At 34.0% G+C, this 26,423-nt stretch overlaps 1 protein-coding gene and 1 non-coding gene across 3 annotated transcripts in view; one reads left to right on the top strand and one right to left on the bottom strand.

Annotated features, from left to right (window-relative positions):
- Positions 1-25,023, top strand: part of MINDY2 (MINDY lysine 48 deubiquitinase 2) — a 76,192-nt gene extending 51,169 nt beyond the window's left edge. The window contains exons 6-9 of one of the 2 annotated variants that reach the window (XM_043919284.1): positions 2,625-2,767; positions 14,177-14,350; positions 16,972-17,178; positions 18,434-25,023. In XM_043919284.1, the coding sequence (XP_043775219.1) occupies positions 2,625-2,767; positions 14,177-14,350; positions 16,972-17,178; positions 18,434-18,562 (653 nt within the window). In that variant the 3' untranslated portion in view covers positions 18,563-25,023. The remainder of the gene's footprint in view (positions 1-2,624; positions 2,768-14,176; positions 14,351-16,971; positions 17,179-18,433) is intronic. The other variant, XM_043919285.1, reaches the window with a different exon arrangement.
- Positions 14,791-14,897, bottom strand: LOC122705981. The gene has a single exon (XR_006344249.1). It is a non-coding gene; the product is annotated as a U6 spliceosomal RNA (small nuclear RNA).
- Positions 25,024-26,423: the final 1,400 nt, after the last annotated feature.

Here is a 26,423-nt window from a genome sequence, read left to right on the forward strand (position 1 = left end):
CCATGTCCTGATTGTTAGAAACAAATAGCTGAGAAAGACTTTTCTAGGGTTAAATTTTGGAATTTATATATGAAAGTAATATTGTACTATAGCTCCACTGAATTTTTGTATCTTTTTGAAACAGTTTTATGGAGAGGATGTTGTGTGAGTGTGGTATGGAAGGGACATTTAGAAACATCTTTCTGAAAGAAGTGTTTAATTACATGAATATTCTAACAGCAATGGTACTTCTCACAGAGACATAATGCTTACATTTTAAATGTTAGATAATAGTAAGTGCTTTAGTATATAACTAATACGTTTCACTTAGTAACTTAGTATTTAGCAAAGTAATGATAACAATTAAGGGGAATCTTATTTCTAAATGTATAAAACCCAACAAGTTGCAGATGTGCTATAAGTTTCCTTTGGCTGTGGTTTTCTGTATAACTTTTTGCACTTCCCCTCCTACTTTACCAATTCATTGGAATAGCTTGATATATTGGTAACTTTTTACAACCAGTTTGTAGCTAGAAGTGCTGTGACTTGACGCTGAAAGTGAGGGATGGGCCCTGTCAACTATAAATTGACACTTGCCTGTCAACTACAAATTGGCACTTGCTGAGAGCATTGCCAGCAAGTGAAGAACAACAACAAGGGCATTAGCCATCTGTCTGTGCTGCTGCAGCTGCTGACCTTCGACACTCCCTGAAGGGAATTCAGTGTGGAGAGTGAGGCACTCTGTGCTCCAGGGAAACTGGTGTAACAGGTCTTTAGATAGTAAGGTATTTTCAGGAATGATTTCATGATCCCAATCTTTGCATCTCCTCATATCTAGAAAAGCACTAAATCCCTTCATGGTGACATCAGCTCCTTGTGACTAGCAGAAAACCTTTTGTAAAATGAGTGCTTGGCTGCATTGAACTCCCTCTTCACCAAAATCTTATATTATTACCTTCCTCCACTAGCTCTTTGGACCAGTCTCTCAGAGCTATCTGAGGTGCTGTCTCTTGGGCTGCAGTCCTCATTTTGCCCCAAATAAAACTTAACTCACAATTCTAGAAAATAAATAAAAGTTAGGGATGATAAGGGAGTGGAATAAACCTATATTATACAGCTGCCTCTGGCCCTACCAAGTTTCTACCAACTTTTTTTTCAATTTTTTGTTGAGGTGTCAGTTTCTTAACACAGATTCATCTTTACTCCCTAATCTGCACTTCCCTGCTCACTTATAAAACTTTTAAGAGCATTCTCCTCCCCTCCATTCCTTTTTAAAGAAAGGGAGCAAAAGGAGAAAGGAAAATAAAGAAGGAAAGAGAGAAATACAGGCTTTTAAAATATTTATACAATTGATTTTCATTATTACTGAAAGTTATGTCCTGTAAAGTTGCTGTGAACACTGAATTAGCCAATACCAAACCACTACTCTCAAGGGAAACACAAGATTAGGTAGCTGTGAGCTTCTGGTCACATTTTCTTCAGCTTGTCAAGAGATAACCTTGTTTTTTGTGTGTGTTCCTGTTTAGAGACACCTCTGTTGACTCATAAACATTAAACTCATAGCCAACAGCCCTGTAACTGCCTGACTGAAGCTGTAAAAAATATGTATTCTAAGGCACATCACAACCTTTGTGTGCTTAGGAACACTAACTTCAACATTATACTTAGGAACCATTTTACGCACTAAAAATCACCCCAAAAAAGCACAAAAATTTCACAAAATGTGAAAGTGTGGCATTACATAGAACATGAAAATGACACTTCTTCACAGTATGAGAGCTGAAACAAGAAGGCACAGTGTTGCTTATTTTGCCTTCGGTGGGGAATGTGCATATTGGGTAACTCAATTTTTTTGCTATTTTGTACATACTTAGGAATGCAATAAGTATTTATTTTTGGAGTTATAAATTTTAGATAGACAAATTTGCAGATATGAACCCATGTTAATAATGAGGATCAACCGTACATACATATCTTTTAAATTAAACCCCAGAAAGCTTCTTTGGATTTCATTATGTTTGAAGAGAAATGATTTCTATTTCTGATTTTAATATATCTATATAATGAGTGGCATATGTTGGAGGAGAATAGAATAAAAATGTCATTGGTTACCCCACTGTTTTCTGTTAGGTTTTATGCCTACCTTTAGTTTTAAGGCATGAATTGAGCAGTTTGTGAATGGAGAATTATCTGAGATCTTTGTCAAAATCTTAAGCAACTCAGTTTCTTGAAGCTGCTTTTAATTTCTGAACACCTATCCTTCAGGGAAGAGGTTGTTAACATACAACTTTTGCTCCTACCCAGTTTTTAAGTTGCTAACCCTTGCTTTCTCATTTGTTATATTGGGTTTTAGTTTTATTGTATCTGTTTCTTTTATTGAAATTCTTTGCAAAAGTAGGTGTGGTATGAGTAAGTGCATTTATTGATAAAAAGAATTTCAGATAATTATTTCTTTAGCCTGGAATTGTCAGACCTATCTTCCATAGCAGAATAATAAAGAAGAATCTCCAGTTTGGCACCATCATGTTATAATAGAAAAGTCTTACTTTGATTGGCCTTTCTTCATACTTGGAACACAGTGTAAATAGAAAAACTTTTAAATTTTGAAATTATTCTTCCATTTAATATTATGCATTGGTTCCTAGGCTTTGTAGCTGAGCAGTTTCTAAATAACACAGCCACTCAACTGACATACCATGGATTATGTGAACTAACTTCAACGGTTCAGGAAGGAGAACTTTGTGTGTTCTTTCGGAATAATCATTTTAGCACCATGACCAAATACAAGGTATGATATAGAAATAGCTGTTGTTATTCTGAACTAAAGGAGCTTGATTTAGAGGTGTCTTACAATCTGCTTCAAAATAAAAAAAAATTAGCATAATATTCTTTAACCATCAAATTACAGAGGTAATTATTAATTCTTTAGAGTGGAAATCAGTTTTTTGTATTTATTTAGGTCTCAACTCCCTTTGCACAGATTACTGCATTGAAACGTATTTATTTTCTTTCTAAGGATAAAGAAGATAAACCCTAGAGATAGAACTAGGATGACTGCTGATGATGGATGTTTACATTTGAGATCTAAAGGACTTTAGAGGAAAGAATCAAAATTTGTTTGCATGATAGTGTTTTTTCTATTATTATAGTTATCAGTGTGACTTTAAATTCTTTTCATTGTGCCATTTATGGCTTTGCCAAAAAAAACTTACTGATTCATCCCTCTTGTCATCTCTTCAGCCCTTCCATTTTTAGAGCTGCCACTTAATTCAGGAGTTCATCAACTTATCTCTAGACTTCTGTGGCAGAATATTGCTCTGATCATGTCAGTAATATAGCAAAAATGTTCAGTAGAACCCAGTTCCTAGAGGATAAAAATGCAAGATATTTTCTACTGTCCCCTTGTGCCAACACTTTGCTTCAGCCATAATGGTCTGTCTACTCATTAATAACCCTTCATCCCCATATACACTTTATGTTTTCCCATTTATGCACCTTTATTGCCATTTCTTACTTGTTAATCCCTTTGTTTACATTCTCACCCCCCTTTTCTTTAGAAGATTTATTGATTTTTTTTTAAATTCTATACTTTATTTATTTATATTTTAGCTGTCCTCAGTCTTTGTTGCTGCGCATGGGCCTTCTTCAGTTACAGCGAGCAGGGGTTACTCTCTGGTTGTAGTGTTCAGGCTTCTCATGGCAGTGCCTTCTCTTATTGCTGAGCACAGGCTCTAGAGCGCCATCTCAGTAGTTGTGGCGCATGGGCTTAAGTTGCTCCACAGCATGTAGGATCTTCCTGAACCATGGATCAAATCCGTGACCCTGCATTTACAGGTTGATTCTTTACAATTGAACCACCAAGGAAGCCCCCATTCTCACCTGTTTTTGCCTATCCAGTTTTCACCTATCGTTTAAGAAGCATTTCAAATACTAACTCTTCAGTAAGCTACTTCTTTTCTCCTTAAACCAGTGGTTCTCAACCCAGATTGTATGCTAGAACTGCCTAGCATACAGTTTTAAGGGAGCTTTTAGAAAAATCCCAATGCCCAGATCCCACCATGATCTCAGTTAAATCAGAATCTGTAGAGGTGGGACCTGGGTATTCTTAAAAACCCTTTCCAGGTGATTTTTTTAAAGTTTTTAAAATTTATTTTTGGTTGTGCTGGGTCTTTATTGCTGCCCATGGGCTTTCTTTAGTTGTAGCAAGTGGTGGCTACTCTTCCTTGTAGTCATGGGCTTCTCATTGCAGTGGTTTCTCCTGTTGCAGACCACAGGCCCTAGGTGCTCAAGCTTCAGTGGTTGTAGTGCATGGGCTCAGTAGTTGTGGCATGCAGCCTCAGTAGTTGAGGCGTGCAGGCTTATTGAAGTCACGAATCTGACTTCATGTTTCCTTCAACACATTAATCAGTGAACTGTAAAAAGCAGTATAAAATAATGATTTGTTTGCTTATATAGGAATACTCCATAATCCTAGCTTTCCTGCTCTGCTCTTTGTTATAGCAAGGGTTTATTTGTATAATTGCCATATTTAAGCTAGATGTGTGATAGGTATGGACCCAGATTTATCCATATTCCTCAGAAATCTAAGGCCAAAGAACTACAAAATCAGAATTATTGCTACATAATAAATACTGCTAGGTCATCTTGCTTTATTTTACCTTATCTCCTCAAGTCCATACTTTGTTCATTCATTTAATAAAATATCTATTGGGCATGATTATGACTGGGTGCTCAGCTAAGTACCGGGACTGCAGCTTGAGCAAGGCAGCTCCTGATTTGGCAAGGGAAACACACGTTAAATAACTGCACAAGTAGTTATCATTTCTACTGAGATTTACTCTGTAAAGGCTGCATACAACATACTGTGAGTACTTTTATTAGACTTATAACCTATTTGAGAATGTCAGGAACAAAGAGGGGTTGCAGTTAGCTAAGCAGATGGAGCATGTGTGCAATGCCCTGAGGAGGGAAATAACCTAACTTTGTAAGGAGTTCAAAGAAGGCCTATGTGACTAAAGCATAGAAAATAGGAGGCATGATGTAAGGCTCAAGAAATAGATACCAGATCTTGTAGAGTTCTCAGTTAAAAGGAAAAATAGGGAATTCCCTGGTGGTCCAGGGCTTGGGACTTGGCGCTTTCATTGCCAGGGCCTGGGTTCAATCCCTGGTTGGGGAACTAAGATCCTATAAGCCACAATTCAGTTCAGTTGCTCAATCATGTCCGACTCTTTGCGGACACCATGGACTGCAGCACGCAAGGCTTCCCTGTCCATCACCAACTCCCGGAGCTTGCTCAAACTCATGTCCATCAAGTCGGTGATGCCATCCAAAAAAAAAAAAAGAAGAAATAGACCTTGGTCTCCTAAGGGCCTAATGGTTCCTTTTGTTCTCTCTCTCTCTCTTTTTTCCTTTTGCTTATTAGCAGGGGTGAGATATTTCAGATGAGAAAACAAGGTCTCTGGCTATCATTGGTGATTGTTTTAGAACTTCCCAAAATTGAACTTTAGATGTTACCTTTTTTTTTTTTTAATCAAGGCCATACCCCTGACCTGTAAGTCCTTTAATAGTCATCTAGGTATTTGCAGTTTTCCTATGTGGTTGGAAAGAGTGTCCCTCTCCTAGAACTCATTCTGCATTAGATCTGTTTCTGGATTGAGTATGCATTTCTGTGACATAATGATAGCTGAGGGAAGGTGTGCATCCTGCTATTTCTCTACTTCTAAGTTTTCTCAATGAACCTTATTTCATGGCTAAACAGTATATCACTAGTGGTGATACCCTTATGTAACATTAACACATTATTGACTGAAAACCTATTAATGCCATAGACATTAGTTTCTGCAAAAATCCCCTGGTCAATAATGTGTTGAGATGCTTTGGACTTCGAGGCAAGAATGGACATGTATTTAGTTAGGAGACGATTGTAGGAGGGCAAATAAGAGATTGTAGTGACTTGAACTAAGATTGTAAAGAAATAGAGAGTAGACAGATTCCATAGACATTTAGGAGATATAATCAACCAGATTTGGTCATTAAGATGGATAGAAATTATTTCAAGCATTTTTTCTGACCACAATGGTATGAAACTAAAAATCAGCCAAAGAAAGAAAAATGAGGGAAAAAAAATTACATGAAGACTAAACAATATGCTACTAAAAAACCAGTGAGTAACAATGAAATCAAAAAGGAAATTACAAAACATCTTGAGACAAATGACAATGAAAACAACTTTACAAAATCTATGGGATGCAGCAAAAGCAGTTCTAAGAAGGAATTTTATAGTAATACAGGCTTCCTCAAAAACAAGAAAAATCTCAAACTACTGAAGCTTCCACCTAAGAGAAGTAGAAGAACAAATAAAATCTGAAGTCAGCAGAAGGAATAAAATAATAGTGATCAAAGAGAAAATAAAACAGAAATTTTAAAAAATAGAAAAAAAAATCAGTGAAACCAAGAGCTGATTGTTTGAAAGTATAAACAGCAAAATTGACACCTCTAGCCAGGCTCACCAAGAAGAAAAGAGAGAGGACCCAAATAAAATAAGAAATGAAGGAGGAAAAATAACATCCAATATTGTAGAAATTTTAAAAACTCATAAATTCTGTGAATATATGCCAACAAATTGGGAATTCCTAGAAAAAATGGATAAGTTTCTATAAACAAGTTTGTCAAAACTGAGTCAAAGTGAAACAGGTAATTTGAACAGAATGATCTCTAGAAATGAAATAGAATCTATAATCAAACAAACAAACAAACCCCCAAACCAAAAACTCCTGGCAAACAAAAAAGTCCAGGACCAAATGGCTTTACTGGAGAATTCTACCAAACATGCAAAAACTTATCCCTTTCAAAGTATTCCAAAATATTGAAGAGGAAGAAACACTACCAAAGTCATACTATGAAACCACCCCTGATAGCAAAACCAGACAAAGATACCACAAAAAAAGAAAATTACAGGCCAGTATCTTTGATGAATATAGTTGCATAAATTCTCAATGAAATATTAGCAAACTGTATCCAGCTATACATAAAAAAGATCATGTACCATGATCAAGTTGTATTCATTCCAGAATTGCAAGGATGGTTCAAGATATGCAAATCAGTGAGATGAAAGCCACTTGATCATCTAAATAGGTGCAGAAAAAGCATTTGGTAAAATTCAACGTCCATTCATTCATGATAAAAGCTATCACTAGGAGCTTCCCTGGTGGCTCAGTGGTAAAAAATCTGCCTGCCTATGTAGGAAATAGGGGTTCGATCCCTGATCTGGGAAGATCCCACTTGCTGTGGAACAGCTAAGCCCAAGCAACACAACTGTTGAGCCTGTCCTCTAGAACCTGGGAACCACAACTGCCGAACCCACATACCACAGCTACTGAATCCTGTGCGCGCTAGAGCCTGTGCTCCACAAGAGAAGCCCATGTATTATAATGAATAGTAGCTTCATTCTCTAGATGCTTGCCACATCTAGAGAAAAACCTGCATAGCAACAAAGATCTAGTGCAGCCAAAAATAAATAAATAAAATTATTATTTTTTTAATATCAATAAAGTGAGTGTAGAGGAAACATATCTCAACATAATAAAAGTCATTTATGACAAACCCATAGCCAATATAATACTCAATGGTGAAAAGCTGAAAACCTTTCTACTGAATTTAGGAACAAGGCAAGGATGCCTGCTCTCATCACTTCTATTCAACATAGTATTGGAAGTTCTGGCCACAGCAAACAGATGAGAAAAGTAAATAAATGGTATCCATATTGGAAGGAGAGAGGTAAAACTGTCATGCTATGCAGATGACATGATTCTTTATACAGAAAACCATAAAGCCACCACACAAAAACTATTAGATCTAATAAATAAGTTCAGTAAGGTAGTAAGATACCATATTAATATACAGAAATGTGTTGAATTTCTTTAAACCAACAAGTATCAGAAATATTTTTTTAAAGTCCTGTTTAAAATTTTATCTAGAAACCCCTCCAAACAAACAAACCTAGAAATAAACCTAACCAAGGAAGTGAAAGACCTGTATACTGAGAACTGTAAAACATTGGTAAAGGAAATTGAAGCCAATTCAAAGAAATGGAAAGAGATCCTGTGCTCTTGGATGGAAGAATTCATATTATTAAAATGGCCATACTACCCAAAGCAATCTACAGATTTAATACAATCCCTTTCAAATAACCCATGACATTTTCTGCAGAATTAGAACAAGCATTCCTAAAATTTATAAGGAACCACAAAAGACTCAGAATTGCCAAAGGAATCCTGAAGAAAAAGAACAACTGTAGGCATAATCCTCCCAGACTTTAGAATACCACAAAGCTACAGTCATCAAAAAGCATGGGGGGAAAAAAAGCATGGAATTGGCAGAAAAACAGAAATATGGATCCAGTGGAACAAGATAAAGAACACAGGAATAAACTCACACACCTATGGTCAATTAATCTTCGACAAAGGAAACAAGAATAGCCAATGGAGAAAAGGCAGTTTCTTTAGGAAGTAGTGTTGGGAAAGTTGGACAGATGCATGTAAATCAATGAAGTTAGAACATTCCCTCACACCATATACAAAAATAAACTCAAAATGACTTAAAGACTTAAATGTAAGACATGACACCATAAAACTCCTGTGCCACCAAATTGGGACAACCTTGAAAAAATGGGCAAGTTTTTATAAACCTACTGCTTGCTAAAACTGAGTAAGAAGAAACATACTTTGAACAGACTGATCACTAGAAGTAAAACAGAATCTGTTAAAAAAAAAATTTTTTTTTGGAACAATGACAACATCAAAAAACTCCCCAAAAGCCCAGACTAGATAGTTTTACTGAAGAATTCTACCAAACATACAATGAACTTATCTTTCTCAAACTATTCCAGAAGACTGAAGAGGAGGGAACATTACCAAATTCATTCTACGAGACCATTACCTAGAAAAAAACATAGGTTAAACATTCTTTGATAAATCACAGCAGTATTTTCTTAGATCAATCTCCCAAGGTGAAAGAAATAAAAGCAAAGATGAACAAATCAAATTTAAAAGCTTTTGCACAGTGTAGGAAATCAATAACAAAAAGGCAACCCAGTGAATGGGAGAAAACATTTGCAAATGTTGTGTCATATAAGGGGTTAATTTCCAAAACGTACAAAGAACTCATACAACTCAATTAAAAAAAAAAAAAACCCAATCAAAAACTAGCAGAAGACCTAAATAGACATTTCTCCAAAAAGACATGTAAATGGCCAACAGGCATATGAAAAGATGCTCAAAACTGCTAATTATTAGGGAAGTGCAAATGAAAGCCACAATGAGACATCACTCACACTGGTCAGAATGGTCATCATCAAAAAGTTTACAAATAATAAATGCTAGAGAGGGTGTGGGAAAAAGGGTAAACTGTTGGTGGGAAAGTAAATTGGTATACCTACTATGGAAAACAGTATGAAGATTCCTTAAAAAACTAAGAATAGAACTACCATATGATCCAACAATTCCACTCCTGGGTGTGTATCCAGAAAAGACAAAAACCCTAGTTGAAAAAGGTACATGCACCCCTGTGTTCATAGCAGCACTATTTATAATAGCCAAGACATGAAGCAGCGTAAGTGTCCATCAACAGATAAATAGAATGGCCATCATAAGGAAGATGAGAAAGGATAGACATTTTCATAGGTGAAAGGGATTGACCTTTGATTTTAAAAGAGACCTCTTCATCATAAAGAAGGGAAAGAATAGACTGTGAGTATGACTATAGGTTAGTCTGCCTTTTCTAAATGCAGCTTGTATATCTGAAGTTCTCGGTTCATATACTGCTAAAGCCCAGCTTGAAGGATTTTGAGCATTACCTTGCTAGCATGCGAAATGAGTGCAATTGTATGGTAGTTTGGACATTTTCTGAGGGATCAAATTGCCAGCATTCATTGGATCATAGAGAAAGCAAAGGGATTCCAAAAATACATCTACTTCTGCTTCATTGACTATACTAAAGCCTTTGACTGTGTGGATCACAAAAAATAATGAAAAATTCTTAAAGAGGTGGGAATACCAGACCACCTTACCTGTCTCCTGAGAAACCTGTATGCAGGATGGAAAGCAATAGTTAGAACCTTACATGGACAGCTGTCCAAATTGGGAAAGAAGTACGTCAAGGTTGTCTATTGTCACCCTGCTTATTTAACTTATATACAGAGTACATCATGCAAAATGTCAGGCTGGTTGACTCATAAGCTGGAATCAAGATTGCTGGAAGAAATATCAACAACCTCAGATATGCAGGTGTTACCACCCTAGTGACAGAAAGCAAAGAGCTAAAAAGCCTCTTGATGAGAGTGAAAGATGAGAGTGAAAAAGCTGGGTTAAAACTCAACATTCAGAAAACTTAAGATAAAAAAAAAAAAAAAGAAAACTTAAGATCGTGGCATCCGGTCCCATCACTTCATGGCAAATAGATGGGGAAAAAGTGGAAACAGTGACAGATTTTATTTTCCTGGGCTCCAGAATCACTGTGGATGGTGACTGCAGCCATGAAATTAAAAGACACTTCCTCTTTGGAAGAAAAACAGTGACATCACTTTGCCGACAAAGGTCCATATAGTCAAAGCTATGGTTTTTCCAGTAGTCATGTATACATGTGAGAGTTGGACCATAAAGAAGGCTGCATGCTGAAGAGTTGATGCTATGGTGTTGGAGAAGACTTTTGAGAGTCCCTTGGACTACAAGATCAAACCAGTGAATCCTAAAGGAAATCAACCCTGAATATTCATTGGAAGCACTGATGCTGAAGTTGAAACTCCAGTACTTTGGCCACCTGAATGGGAAGAGCTGATTCATTGGAAAAGACCCTGATGCTGGGAAAGATTGAAGGCAGGAAGAGAAGGGGGCGACAGAGGATGAGATGGCTGGACGGCATCACCAACTTAATGGACTTGAGTTTGAGTGAACAGGGAAGTCTGTGGTGCTGCAGTTCATGGGGGTAGCAAAGAGTCAGATACGGCTGAGCGACTGAACAACAAATAACAACAATGGCTACAGGTAGGTTTATAGATTTGATGGCAGGAAATAGAGAAAGTTATTGTTTCAATACTTCTGTTTTCTATTGTGTGGAAGGCAAGATCATTTACTGATCAGGAACAGGAAGTTTTCTAACATTTCACTTTTGAAGGACCCTGAGATTTTTAGGGCCATTTTATGCATTCATATTTTATGATCACTTTATTTTGTATCTTCCTGCTTCTGTAACCTCTTTGGAACACCTAAAGTAGAAACACAGTTCATTCCGTGGAATTCTAGATATACTTTTCAACAAAAAATAAATTTAATATCTGGATAGAATATTTTCTCAACACTGTATAGATAAATGATGTCTATAACTAGGGACCTATAATAATAATAAACTACCAGTCTATAATAAATTGGCAGTCAGTCAAAAGTATCTGTAAGTGTATTATTCTGTTAATGGGGCTTATTTTTACTGTGATTTGTAGAAAAGATTTTTATGCTTTCTGGTACCCATATCATTATCTCATTTAATTTTCACAACTCCCCTGTGAGGAGTGGATATTATTATTCCCACTTTACATCCGAGAGACCAGGCTTTAAATAATTCAAATCCAACCTAGTTAACCAGGACTAGCAGTGCTTTCCTTTGTATTTTAAGGCTGAAATTGCTTAACTTTTGCATTACATTATTAGATTTTCTTCTGTTTTGCCAATTTACAAAATGTGATGGCTTTATGTATATTGTTAATACAAATAATATATACTCTGTATAAAATTATTAGAGTATTTTACATAGAATAGATTTTTGTTCAGTCTTTAATGGTTAAAACTGCCATTTTTTAAAAAAATATAAAAATTGTCTAATTTATTTCACATAATGTACATTTTATATATTAATAATCTACAAATTTAATATATGTATTTTGTATTTTTGATGAAATTAATATTTTAGAGACTGGTGAGTGAGATTGGGAAGAAGATTTAAGGTTAGAGATGCAAACTTTGGCTAGATAATATGACAAGTGCTAGGATACAAAAGCAAGAAATTTTATTTTCCTTCCTTTTTAGCCACACCACATGGTTTGCGGGATCTTAGTTTCCCAACTAGGGATTGAACCCAGGCCACAGCAGTGAAAACATTGTTTCCTAACCACTGGACGGCCAGGGAATTCCCAAGAAATATTCTTAGTGGTAATCTAATTGTAGACTGTCAGAAATAAATGAACCTAAAGTATTCAGTACAGCATGGATATGTGCTTTGCTATTTTACACTGCAGTTATGTCAAGGAACTGTTAAGTAATAACCAGCATTGTTGTCAGTGGACCAATTATAGACTTTTTTGATAAATGTCAACATCTAAAAGAGGAAGAAATTGAGGCTGGTGTCCACAAGAAGATAGGTTAGATATGCATGAAATGACTACCCTTTTAATTAAAACATTTAAATATTCATGTGCTATGGATAGCAATAGCTTTCATAAAAACCCTCCTAGAATTTACCTTTCCTAAAGTGTCATTTGGAGAAAAATTATTGATAAGATTATAGTTCCTTCCCAACAGCTAAAATAATATACAACCTACATAGAATAAATTGTAAAACTTATATATTGTATAATATGTTGAAATGCATTGTGATAAGTATTAAACAAAAGGGTCAGACTTGTTCAGTGGAAAATTAAGTTTTTTCTTTTAAATTATCCTAGAACAAGGTAGACCCTAACTGAGTATTAAAAATATGTTAGGTCAAGCCTGAAATGTATTAGTAGAGAGAAGTAAGTAAAGAGACAATGATAATTCAGTGTATGAAGTGCTGTAATAGTGTTAAGTCCAGAATTCTGTGGAATCACAGAAAAGGAGGACCTAATAACAGAGTAAGGTGGGATCATTACTATCTATGATATGAATCCTAAAGCACTTAGCATAGTGCTGAGCATATGGCAGGCACTCAATATTTGATAAATTGGAACATACCTGATTTTTAAAAAAATGATCCTGGACTTAATTTTTGCTTAAAATAGTATCTTTAAACTTTATACCAATATGTTTTTCTTTATAAATACTTTTCATGTTGCTGTAGTCATTTCAGTGACCTTATAAATTAATCTGTGTCTACAGCTGATTCTTGAATGTAACTGCTACTAGACAATAGGAAAGACTTTGTGCTCTAGGAAGCGCTGTGTCTCACAGGGCTGGACACATAGTAAATGTTCAAGAGTAACTACTTAGGTTTTTTTTTTTTAAGCTTCAGAATTTATTCAGTAATTTTGCTACACATACCACAAGATTCTTTAAAGGAATTTCTTATTATTAATTATTAAGATTGTGTATAAGTGAAAACTTGATAAGTATGATTCTTGTGCAATTATAAACACTATATTAACCAGTGGGAACTCTAAGTAATTGAAAGTCTTGTCCTTGGCAAATCTGAAGAAAAAATTGCTTACAAGCATTATACTAGGGACCCTTTATATATGATTGGAATTAGAACTGATGCATATGAACAGTTAGAGATCAATGCTAAATTCTATGATAATGACTATAAAAACATTATGAATACACTGATTCAATAAATATTAGACTCCAGCTTTATGAGACAGCCTATAGTAGGCCAAGAGATAGATTATATAGTCTGGAGAGCAAGGAGGAAAACATAATCATTGTATAGTATGATTCAGTGCTACAATAAAAAAAAGTACAAAGTACCATTGCTGTATAAATTAAGAGCAGCAATTGGAGCAGAGAGGGAAAAATTGATATGGATTGGATTAGTGATATAGGCTTAAGTTTTTAAGAAATAGGCAATATTATATAATTTTATTATACTGTATCTTGTTATTTGATGTATTTTTTAGGGACTTAATGTCTAGTATTTTTCTATTTTGTGAAAGGAGATTAAAAAACCCCAAGGGGCTGTTTATAAGTTATGAATTAGTTGAGATGCCAAGAACTCCTAATTCTCATTATACTATGGTATAGCAATTATAAACTATATTCAAAGTCAAGTGGATATAACTCAGTGAGCAAGTAAGTTATCTACTTGGTCTACTATTTATTATGTCACGCAGTAGGATGACATAACAGGAAATTAGTAGAATTATATTTTAAACAGATTATAGAATTTCTTTTAAATTATAAATTTTTTTAACTAGTTTTAATCAATTTAACAGTCCTTTTTCTTATTTCTTATTAAGGGTCTACTATATTTGTTGGTAACAGACCAAGGATTTCTCACTGAAGAAAAAGTTGTTTGGGAAAGCCTACACAATGTTGATGGTGATGGAAATTTCTGTGACTCAGAATTTCATCTGCGGCCTCCTTCAGATCCTGAAACTGTATACAGAGGACAACAAGATCAGATAGATCAGGTAAATATGTTGTTTTATCTTCATATTGTTTTATTGTTAAATGCTCATTCCTTTCAAATATGAATTTAGTTATTCAGAATTTTGAACTAAAGATTTGTTTTTTTTTGTTTTTTTTGAGTTCATTCACTATTTTTGTTTTATTTGAACTAAAGATTTGTTAATTAATATATCAATACTTGTGAAATTCTGATACTTACTAAATAGCTAAATGATTATTCTACATTAATTGTACACTTTGGTTCAGAAGGCCTGATTATATTGAACTGTGAAGGTTGTGGTAAAGAGTTTGAATTTCGTTCTAATTGTAGGAGGGAAGATATGCCAGGTATTAAACATGGAAGTGACAATGATCTTTACTTTACCTTTTTTTTAAAGTGAGGTAACATTAGTTTATAACATTATATGTTTCATATGTACAACAGTATATTTCTACTTCTGTAAAAAATATGGAATGCTTTTCAAGTTTGCATGTCATCCTTGCATAGGGGCCATGTTAATCTTCTCTGTGTCATTCCAATTTTAGTATATATGCTGCCAAAGGAAGCACTACTTTACCTTTTTAAAAACCTGCTATGTGGCAAATGCATAGGAAGGACACTGGTGTAAGCAAACTAGCAATTTGCTTAGCCTTAGTGGTAGAAACGAAGAGATGAGTACATATTTGAGATCTATTTTGGTTAGTCAGAAAAAAGTAGAGCAGAGGGAGTCTTCAAGATTGCATGCACTGGGTAAAGAGTAGGGGCTGTTCTAAGCCTTAGAGTCAAGGTAAGGAGGAACAGATACTTCTACAGCGGGAGCTGCACTGCTGGTAGAATTCTTGTTTAGAACTGAGATAAATGAAATTTTTGCTTGTTGGCGGGTAGGCTTAGAGCCACAGTTGTGTTTATTACTAGAAGTCTAACAGTGATGTGACATTTTCTTTAACTGAGACAGAAATATGATTATGTTAAACAGTTGGCACATGTTTTGCTGATAACAATTTAAGTGCATAGAGACTGTGTTCATTTAACCAGTATTCATTGAGCAGTTGTATTGAACACTGTAACTAGGTCATGGGGACACAAAGATAAATCATTCTGTCCTGTTCTCAGAGATTTGGCAGTCAGTTGGGGAAGCAGGTATTTTACCAACTAATATATAAGTTCTGTAATGGCAGTTTGAATAGCAGGCTGTGAATGGACAAAAGAATACTTGATTCAAACAAATGCTAATCTTTCTAGGACTCTCAACTTTGCTTTGACAAACATCCATAGTAATCCATACTCATTTTCCTCCAGAAGGTATACAGGGGCATTGTTTTTAAATGTTATTTAAGAGAAATATACAAGATTTTTAAACCACTGTATATAAAAAATATTGGCACAGAGGGATTGTAGTAAAGCAGTAGATGGCCACAGTAATCTAGTCGTAAGATCTTGAGAATATACGTATGATATTGTTTGCAAAGTAACAAAGAAGGGGGTCTTTGCTGGTGGTCCAGTGGCTAAGATTTCATGGTCCCAAGGCAGGGGGCCCAGGTTCAATCCCTGCTTAGGGGACTAGATCCCACATGCTGTTACTAAGAGTTCACATGCCACAACTGAAAAATGATCCTGCATGTCAGATTGAAGATCCCATGTGCATCAACTAAAGATCTCCCTTGCCACAGCTAGGACCCAGTGCAGCCAAATAAGTGAATAAATAAAAATAAATACTTTTTTTAAGTATCAAAGACTTGACAAAGAGTGGAGTTTGAAGAATCCAGGAGAAAAATGTGAAGGACAATTTCTTGATGCCTCTAAGATGATCATGCTAGATAGTACAAAGTGTTCACAGGCAATGACCTTTTACATAACTTCTGTGATTATTTATAATTCTCTTTGAGAGTGTGCTGGGGGAGGTGCACAGAATAGTCAAGTTTCATTCAGCACTAATTTCGTAATAAAAGTGGATATTAAGCTAGATGTATAACTTTTGACCAAAGATGTGTCACTTTATCTCATAGGAAATAATCTGAGTGCGTATGTAGGAGGAAGAAGAGCGTAATTAAGTAATTGAATATGATTGTTTGGTGGACAGCTACATTGGCTTTAAAAATTGTCTTTGGAATATTATTTAATAAATAATTTGGGTCTATGTTTACGATTTCTTTAAAACAGAAGACTTTTATGCTATTAAATAGAAAATAGATTATGATAGTTTCAGGAGTTGGAAGATGTGTTTGAATCCGTATGTGAATATAGAAAAAACCAAGATGAATTATATATTAATTGTTAACAGTAGTTGACTCTGTGATGATGATATGGTAATCTTAACTCTCCTATTTATGCTTTTTTATTTTGTATCAATTTTCTATAGACCTGTGCTTCTCTCCTTTATAAACTTTCTTGAATGCCTTATATACTGCTTCTAGAAAGAATTTTGAATGAATTTTTAAAGAATTTTTAAAATATTGATAACAATGGCAGTATTCCTGAAATAATACTATTTCCCAAACATAAATAATAAACTTTTATATTTAACATCTAGTATGTTTTTCAAAAGCCATTTTCATAGATTTGTAGATATAATCTCTGTATTTATACACATTAGTTCTTGGGTAAAATCTCACAGCTAAAGATGGTTATCATTTAATTTCTTAGGACTATCTTATGGCTTTATCTTTACAACAAGAACAGCAGAGCCAAGAGATCAATTGGGAACAAATACCTGAAGGAATCAGTGATTTGGAACTAGCAAAGAAACTCCAAGAAGAAGAGGATCGACGAGCTTCTCAATATTACCAGGAACAGGAGCAAGCGGCAGCAGCTGCTGCATCTGCTTCTGCCTCTGCTTCTACACAGGCCCCGGTAAAGACTAGCGTTCTGACTCTGAAATACAAGGATCATTTTAGCAATAAAGAAATGTGTGCTGAGATCAAAACTTTTAAGTTAGGTATTGACTCTGTTAGCATTTTAGCATCCATGGGTTTTATGACACAGTCCTAAGTTTGTGATTATCTTAATATATTTCTAATTTAGTTAAATTTATTTTTTCTGAGGTTTTGATTGCAAGATTTTCTAAATTAAATTCTTAATAGCTTCATACAATATAAACCAATTTGAACAAATCTTTCCTATCAGTTAGAAGGCAGTATGAAGTACTGCTGGAAAGAATGGACTTTGGAGCCAGATAAATGTGGATTTGCATTTTCTGCTTCTGTCTCCCCTTACTAGGTACACCATGGGCAAAGTCCTCTACCTCTCTTAGCCTCATTTTCCCTATTTATAAAGTAGAAGATAATACTTAACTTTTAGGTTTGTGGTTAAGAGCAAATAATGTTGCACTTAATCCAATGTCTAGCATGTGCTGAGTATTCAACAAAGGTTATTAGCACCTTTCCACTCTTCCCTTTTCCCAGTTAAATGTTGTAAGCACTGGAAATATGACTAAGGTGTTTCTATTAAATCTCATTAAATGAAAAAAAAATTCTCCTTCTTTTATGTTTAACTGTACCATGCTACAACTGTTCCTTTGATTTAGGTGTACTAGGAAGCATGATGTCTTTTAAGTTATGATGAAACTTTAAATATAGAGGTCTCTATTAACATAGGTATAACATTTCTCTTTCTAGCTCAAATATTGATTACTCCAAGCTTAAAAGTTAAAACCTACCATGATATGGTTAGCTTTTCACTGAAGTTCTCTTATTTCACAGAATACACATTTCACACCAAGTCCTCAGTTTCTTTTTCCCTCCTTTTAAAATCTGTTTGTTATAGTATGTGTAATAAAATCTTGGAGAACTACTATAGTTTGCCAGAAAGGTGTCACTTTCTTTAACTGTCCCAAACTTTAACATAAATTGTCTTTAAATTGAATCTTTAGGCGATATAATGCTACATGTTATTTATTGTTTATTTACTTACAATAATGGATACATTAATTATATCTATTCTGAATGATAGAGGCAATTATGCAGATACCATATAACATTAAAAATTTATATACCAGTTTTTTTCCATTAATGATTCCTTTCACTCTCATGGTTTTTCTTTCTAGGTAACTCTGCTTAAGCATCTTAGAAAAATTGTGATAATTTCTTCCTGTTTATTTTCCTTAAAGCAAAGCCAGCCAGCACAAGCCTCTCCATCAAGTGGCAGACAATCTGGAAACAGTGAACGTAAACGAAAGGAACCACGAGAAAAAGATAAAGAAAAGGAAAAGGAGAAAAATAGCTGTGTCATTTTGTAACAAGTGGATTCTGTTGGAGCCATCTGTGTGTCTTCAGAAACAACCATAGGAGGAAAGGAAGAAAAACCGATAAATACCGTCTGTGCCTGATTTCCCAATGGGTTTTGTTCATGTTTATCAGGGGAAAGGTTGTTACTTAATTACAATCAGACTTTTTAAAATCACAAGTACACTCTTTATGAGCTGGAGTTTCATGTTACAAGTTGGAAATGCTGTGTTGTCATTCATGAAAAATAATGCACTTGTAGCCAAATACGTAAATAACAGCAAATTTTGTGTCATAGTGACATTCATAACTCATATCAGTTAGTAAGCTATTTCATCTTCTGTTCTAACAATAGAGATAATTGATTTTGTCTGATTCCTTCCTCAAATCTAAATATTAGCACAATAGTTTCTTAAATTAATTTTTACAATGTTAAATTATGATCTGATCCATGAGAAACCAGGGGTTTAATATAGATTTAAAAAGAAAAAAAAAAGACAAAAATAATAAGAATAAATAACCCTCAGTTGTATATTGGACTAGTTCAGCCCTTGAACAGCTTTACCTTTCTTTAGGAATGTACATTTTAGATATACCTTGAGAAACTGATAGTGGAACTTGGATTTAATTTAGATAGAAAAAAAAAAATAAAGATTTTATTTCTTTTCCAGTAACAAAATTACATAACACTAATACTCATCAAAATCAGATCTTAATAACTTTGTCGTATTGTAAAATTTTGAGGAGTTTTAAAATCTTTAATATAGGTTACTTGGACCACAGTTACTATTTATTCAGTGTGACAAGTGAGTATAAAGAGGAAACCATAGTGGATGCTAGCCCTTGTAAATATAGGGATGTACAAAAAGAGATAGTTCAGTGTCTACCTTTTTCTATAATTACCTTGAACCTTAAAATTTAAATCATGTTTATTTTGTAGAAAATTAAGTATACTTATTAAATTAAAAAAAGCACATTTCTGAAAGGATGTTAGACAGAGATAATCTCTGAGTCTAGTGGAAAAGCATTATTAAAAATCTGTTTGACGATAGGTAAGAACTTGGAGGAATTTATGTAGAAACAATCAAGATTTTTCTAACTTATGAGAACCAAATAACCTATAACATCTTATAGTGTTTCTAGGATTCAGAAAGAATATTTATTGAACTTTATTATGAGGCAACACATATTTTCCTGTATTTCTATAGTTTGGAAAACTATCCTTGATAGTCCTTTTGATATGCTTTATATTTAAAAATTTGTTTTAGTCATTTTGAAAAGACTATTGCTGCTGTAAGTAGTTATGTGATTTACATTCTAAGCCTCAGTAAATTTGTCTGTTCAAGAGCATCTTAATTTAACCTGAGCATCCACTTAGAGAATGCTTTTTGTGGTCTGGGGGGACGAAAGACTACAAAAAAAAAAAATGTAGTCTTGATTTCTTAAGCTATGTCCTTAACATTCTCTGTGATCCAAGACTAGTTGTAGGATAAATCTATATGTAAAAAGTAAAGTCTTATTTATGGATGAAGTTATTCTAAGGGAAATATTCAGGGTCAAGCTGTATCTTTTATGTCCGCCTGTATCACATGTCTCTTTATGTTATACCATTTGTTATTCCTTCAGATTTCACGTGCTAGCATGATAAGTCATCAGAGAACCTATTTGGTTTATAAAACTTTCATACAAAATATTTGGTGAGCCTCTTGACCGTAACCCAGAATATGCATATATTGCTCAAGTAATCAGATATAAGATGTACTACACAGTTCTCTATTAGCTCAAACAAGTTGATTCTTAGGCCAAGTTTATTCTTGATATCACTCTGTTGGTTAAAGGAGGAAACTCAAACCTCACAGTTTGTTTTTCCCAGAACAGATAGTAGTGTCGGTGCATTATATTTTATTAAGAAACAAAACAATAAATCATGAGAAATTTTTAAAAACGTATTTGAGGCATGCTTTTCCATAATTATATTCTTAACTATTCATTGCCCTTGAAAAGCATATGTGTAGAAGTTATTCCTCTGTTAGTTGTTACTGTCTTCTTAATTTGTTCCAAAGACAACACTGCCATTCTGCATTCCCACTGAAGGAAAAAAAATTTACTCAAAACCAGCAGTGCTGCTATCAGATAAGTAAATGTCAGTGTATAATTATAAGAAATAAGTAAGAAATGTAATGTGTTTGTTAATTCAGCCTTTTTCTATGTAATATTTCCCAGTTGGGCTTTCTTACATTCCTGGAATTCAGTTTGGTATACCAAGAGTAATAATGATAAAATGTTTACTTTGAATACTGTGGGAGGAAAATTAAATGTTTAATTCTGTTAAAAAAATCTCTTAGAGATCTGGTTTTGCATCCTTGAAAGTAAAAAAGAATTTAGAGTGATTATGTTTTTATTTTGCTCAAGTCAACAAATTACATATTCATACATTTCATTGTTGGTTTGGGTATATTGGAATTTGATAGTGGTTTATTAGTCTTTCCTTCACAGTATTTTGTAATGCTTGAAAATTGTTACATGTATAAGACTAGCAGAAATTAGAACGTAAACAATTTTGTTTTTAAGATTTATAGGCTAGATTAGAGGCACATTTGCATAAACCAGTCACCATTAGAGCTAGCAAAAGAGGCAGATGAATGAATGGATACGGTCGTTGAACTTTCTCGTACTTTCAAAGACTGTTCCTTAAGGTTAGTGACCAGTCTTTATTAACAGTATGAAAATTTTCTCATGCCAATCCCACTGAATCAACAGTGCTGTGATTTACAGTGTTATTGACACTTAAATATTGTGTTTTGTGTGTGTGTGTGTGTATTTCTGAAGCAAGGATCTATGACTTCTAATAGATTCTCAAGGGAATCTAGGAACTTTCCACAAATTTAAGACTCATCATTGTAAGCATACACACACCAAGCTATTTGAGGCAGTTAAAACTGGCATTTGGCTGCTTCCTGTAAAATGCTAGTTCAATGTGCATAGGTAAAGTAACTTATTTCATGTTTCAAGTTGTCCAGTAAGTAGTTGAATGAGACATAGATTTAAGTATTAGAATTAGGCTTTGGGATATATTTTCTGTCTCACATCTCTAGTATTTGACTACTTACCCCACATTATGTTTTGAATTCTTCCCCATACTTCTTGATCTTAGCTTAATTAACAAGCAGTGTACTATCAGATTGATTGAATCCAACATTAACCATTTTGTACCTTCACAAAACCGTAACATTTTGTTTTCAATGAATAACCAGCTCAGTTCACTAAGAGACAAAATATCTCGAGAGGAAAGAGGACTAGAAGTCATATATATATTTAAGAAGAGAACTATATTAATGTTGGCCTTTCAAGCAGATACTTATAAAATTCTGCTGGACAAAAATCAAGGCAAGAATTTCTAGAGCTGTCCTAAAGCAAATCATTTATTTTTTAAAAAAAAGCAAATTGATGGCATTTCATTCAGCTTTCCTATTAAATGAAGTTATAGTAAAACATGATGGAAAGCTTATGGCTTTTACCTATCACAAAATATTTGGACATACAACTTAAACCCTAATAATAAATTTACTAAAATTTGATTAAAAATAAGATGGCATTAAAGATAGCATATAATTTGTATTTTAAGGAATGGGAAATGTGAAATTCTGAAGCATTTTGTGTGAAAACCTGGCTTTTATCCTGCCTTCAGCAAATTTACTGTGCCTCAGTTTACTCTATGTATCTAAAGAGTACTCGTTTTTAGTGCTTTGCACCTTCGAATATAGGGCATAGTATAAGCACAGGGTATTATTGAAATAATCATAAATATTACACACCTTTTGCTCTTGAATGTGTAGGTTTTTTCCCCCAATGGCAATATTTCTAAAGCCAGATTTTTCTGAATGCTGTTAAAGTGTGGAGAGTTGTCTTGTGTTTGAGTATGGCATCATCTCTTCCTAGGTGTGTGTTTGTTTTGTTTTACTGCACTGCACAGTATGTGGGATCTTAATTCCCAAACCAGGGATCAAACCCATGCCCCCTGCAGTGGAAGTGCTGAATCTTAACCACTGGACACCAGGAAATTCCCTCTTCCACACATGTAGCATTTTACAGTTGCTTTTGTGTTCTGTAGGGCTACAGAATCAAAACCAAGAGTATTTGGGAGTATAAAAGCATTGAAAATCTATTTTTTCCAGTATCTTTAATATATCTAAATATTTAGATTCTGTTCCTTCATGGAACAAAGTACAGTGAGATCAGATTACTGATACATATATGTAAACTTTTTTGCTGGATGAAATTCATTTAGATCTCTCATGTACTGTCCTTTTTAGGATTATTTAAATTATTATTATTTTTTTAACTATAAACTGTTATTTGACAATATACAGTTAAATTTCTGTTAGAAAGTAACCAAAAATAGTAAAAGAACTAACTGCAATCAGAGTTCAGTTCTTAGGTCCTTTAGTTATTGAGTGTCATTTTTACAGATGACCGACACTCGGGAAAACATGAAAAATTGTGGTTACTCTTTTGGAGTTTCACTTTAAAACTAAAATTATAATCAAAGGCTTCTTGAATAAAATATACTGCAATACAGAGATAATGCAGTCTAAAGGGACAAATTGCAGGACCCTGTTAATTTATTTTGAAGATTTATCTAAATTTTAACTCATGCATGTCTCTTTCTTAATCCCATTGTTTCTGCTGTTAGAAATTAGAGTTTAGTAAATTGTGATATGCGTATATGTATTTTACATGAAGGATTCTAATGTCTAACTTTCCTTTTCTGATCTCAAAAAAAATTCAACTCATAATGCAGGGCAAAAGTGTTCAACTGTTGCCTCAAGCTTAGCTTTATACTGTTGACCTGAGAAAGAGTGAGATTTAGACTTGTCTACCTATAATAAATTTTTTTTACAGCATAGGACTGTCCCAGAAAAGGTGTTAAAATACCATGGCAGAAACATAAAACCTAAGCTTTAAACCACTGTAGATTTAAAGATCAAAAAGTTGTAGTACTATGTTACAATGTCTCTACTTAGTCTGATATTAACCCTAAGAATTCCTTCAAACCACTTAATAATTTGTCACAATTAACTTCAAAGAATTTTTATCTATCCTTATTGCAGTATCCTGAAAGGCAGAGGCACCCTAGATTAGATGGTAGACAAAGCAAAATATTTCTGAAGGTGATCCTGACTTCTTTGGCGCTAGTGTAGTTACAGCTTTAAGTAAGAATTCAGGAAACTATGAAATACCCATTTAAATTCTCAAATCAAAGACCTGTCCAAATGAGTATTATAACTGAAATACCCTGCAGAACAGTTCTAACTAATGAAATGTGTTTTAAGATTAAGACTGGCATTTAATCTGTCCTATATGTCTCTCAATTTTATCTGTTTTTGTTGTTTTTTACATGGTAGTTGAATGAAATAGCCATTTTTTCCAGGGTATATAGGATATCCTAGAGCTTTACAGATTTTTAAAGATGAGAATTTGAAAAGCTTCCAGTGGTTTTTGTTAAAATGCTGTTTTCTTAATAAAATGATAACTATTGTTTTTACAGATCCACACATCACAAGTAGGATAATATGATCGGAGACTGATGTGTGCTTGCTACCCAACAATCAGCAAAGGCATAATCTTCACTTGTGAAACTTCAGAGGTACCCTGAAAGTAATTTCCTAAAGTTAGTACATGTGTCTTTTTTCCTTGAATTGTACAGAATAATTGGGATGTGGCACATATTTGGGGGCCTAGCAAGTGAAGTGGTGTAACGACTACAGAGAAAGTGATCTTGAAATATAACAAGAAAAAAGGTTTTCTTATTCTCCCACTTTATTGTCCAGCTATTTGGGTCAGGAGGTTGCTATGATAGATCTCTGTACCAGGCCAAGACTGGCCAACTGAAACAGAGTTCTCAAAAAGTTTAAATATATCGACTGTGTACGAGTGCCTATTTTTTTCTCCTTCTTTCCTTTACTATCTTAATGCCCTTTCTGCTTCTGAAATAATACATCTGTTTTGCTTTATGACCAGCTTGAATTCCAGTTGTAGAATAATCGCAGCCCTAGAGGTTGATAGAAAAGAGCATTGAAATACAGTTTTTGAATAAAAACATCTAAAAGCATCTCCTCAGCTTAGGTTTGAACTGAATTTTTAAGAAAATGATTGTTTTATATGCTAATTATGCTAAAACTATTTGAATTTAAAAACTAAGTAAGTTTCAGAAGTTTCACTTTTGGAGGATACTCCTATAAGGGGCATATTGAACAAAGATGAGAAAGTATAAAATATTTCTGAAGGAATTATTCAGTATTATTCAACTTTTAGTTTCATGTTTGTTATTGTACCACAAAGATAGTGTCATTTTTTGATTAAAATGTTAGATTTTTGTTAATATACTTAAATCTGTAACCAGTGGTAACACTATTAGTATTTTTTATTATAGATTATATTTTATTTCAATAAACTTTGATATTTAGACCCAAAAGTATTTCTGCTATGTATATTCATCTCATTAAGCTACTTCTTATAAACATAAAATAAGTGGGAAAATGGGGAATTAACATTAATTCACATTTACCTAGGATTGGCTCTTAACATACTTGGACCAACTCTTTTTTTTAAACATTTTTTTAAAAAACATTTTCCAATGTGTCTGTTTTTGTGCTAGCACCATACTGTGTTGATTAGTGTGGTTTTGTAGTACAGTTTGAAATCTGGAGGGGTAATACCTCCACCTTCTTCTTTTTTCTCTGGATTGCTTTGGCTATTCAGGGTGTTAGGATTGTTTTTCTATTTCTGTGAAGAATGTCTTTGGCATATTGATGGGTAATGCATTGAATCTGTGAATGGCTTTGGGTAGTATGGCCACTTTAACAGTATTAATTCTCCCACTCTGTAAGCATGGGATATCATTTCATTTGTCCTCTTCAATTTCTGTGAAGTTTTATAGTTTTCATTATACAGATGTTTCACTTACTTGGTTAAATTTATTCCTAAGTATTTTACTGTTTTTGATGCCATTTTAAATGAGATAAGTTCATTTCTTCTTCAAATACTTCATTGATTTTGTATGTTGATGTTTAGCATAGCAAGGCAGCCATGCTCATTACTATACACCAGTGCTACACTGTATATTGATTTATATATCCTGCCACTTTACTGAAATTAGACTAATTCCGAGATTTTTTAATTAGTTGGGAATTTTGAATTCTTGGGATTTTCTATATCATATTATGATCCTATATGACATTTTAACTTCTTTCTTTCTTTCTGACTTGGATGCCTTTTATTTCTTTATCTTGACTAATTGCTCTAGCTAGGATTTCCAGAACTGTATTGAATAGTTGTGATAAAACTGGGCATCCTTGCCTTATTCCTGATCTTAGGGAAACATTTTCACTTTCTCTCCATTCTGTATAATATTAGCTGTGGGTTTGTTGTATATGGCCTTTATTATGTTGAGGCATGTTCCTACTATATCCAGTATGTTAAGGGTTTTTATCATAAAATAATACTGAATTTTGTCAAATGCTTTTCCTGCATCTATTGAGATGAGCAGGTGATTTTTACCTTTCATTTTATTGGTGTGATGTATTACAGAGGTCCTAAATCTTTTTGGCACCAGGGACCAGTTTCATGGAATACAGTTTTTTCATGGTCCAGTGTGGGGGAGGATGGTTGCCAGATGATTAAAGTACATTACATTCATTGTGCACTTTATTTCTATTATTACATTGTGATATACAATGAAATAATTATACAAATCACCATAATGCAGAATCAGTGGGAGCCCTGAGCTTGTTTTCCTGCAACTAGACAATTCCCTGTGGGAGTGATGGGAGACAGTGACATCTAAATTATGTTGCTTATGTCCAGTCTACTCTG

Source organism: Cervus elaphus, chromosome 12 (genome assembly GCF_910594005.1).
Source record: "Cervus elaphus chromosome 12, mCerEla1.1, whole genome shotgun sequence".
In the NCBI taxonomy this organism is placed as follows: domain Eukaryota; kingdom Metazoa; phylum Chordata; class Mammalia; order Artiodactyla; family Cervidae; genus Cervus; species Cervus elaphus.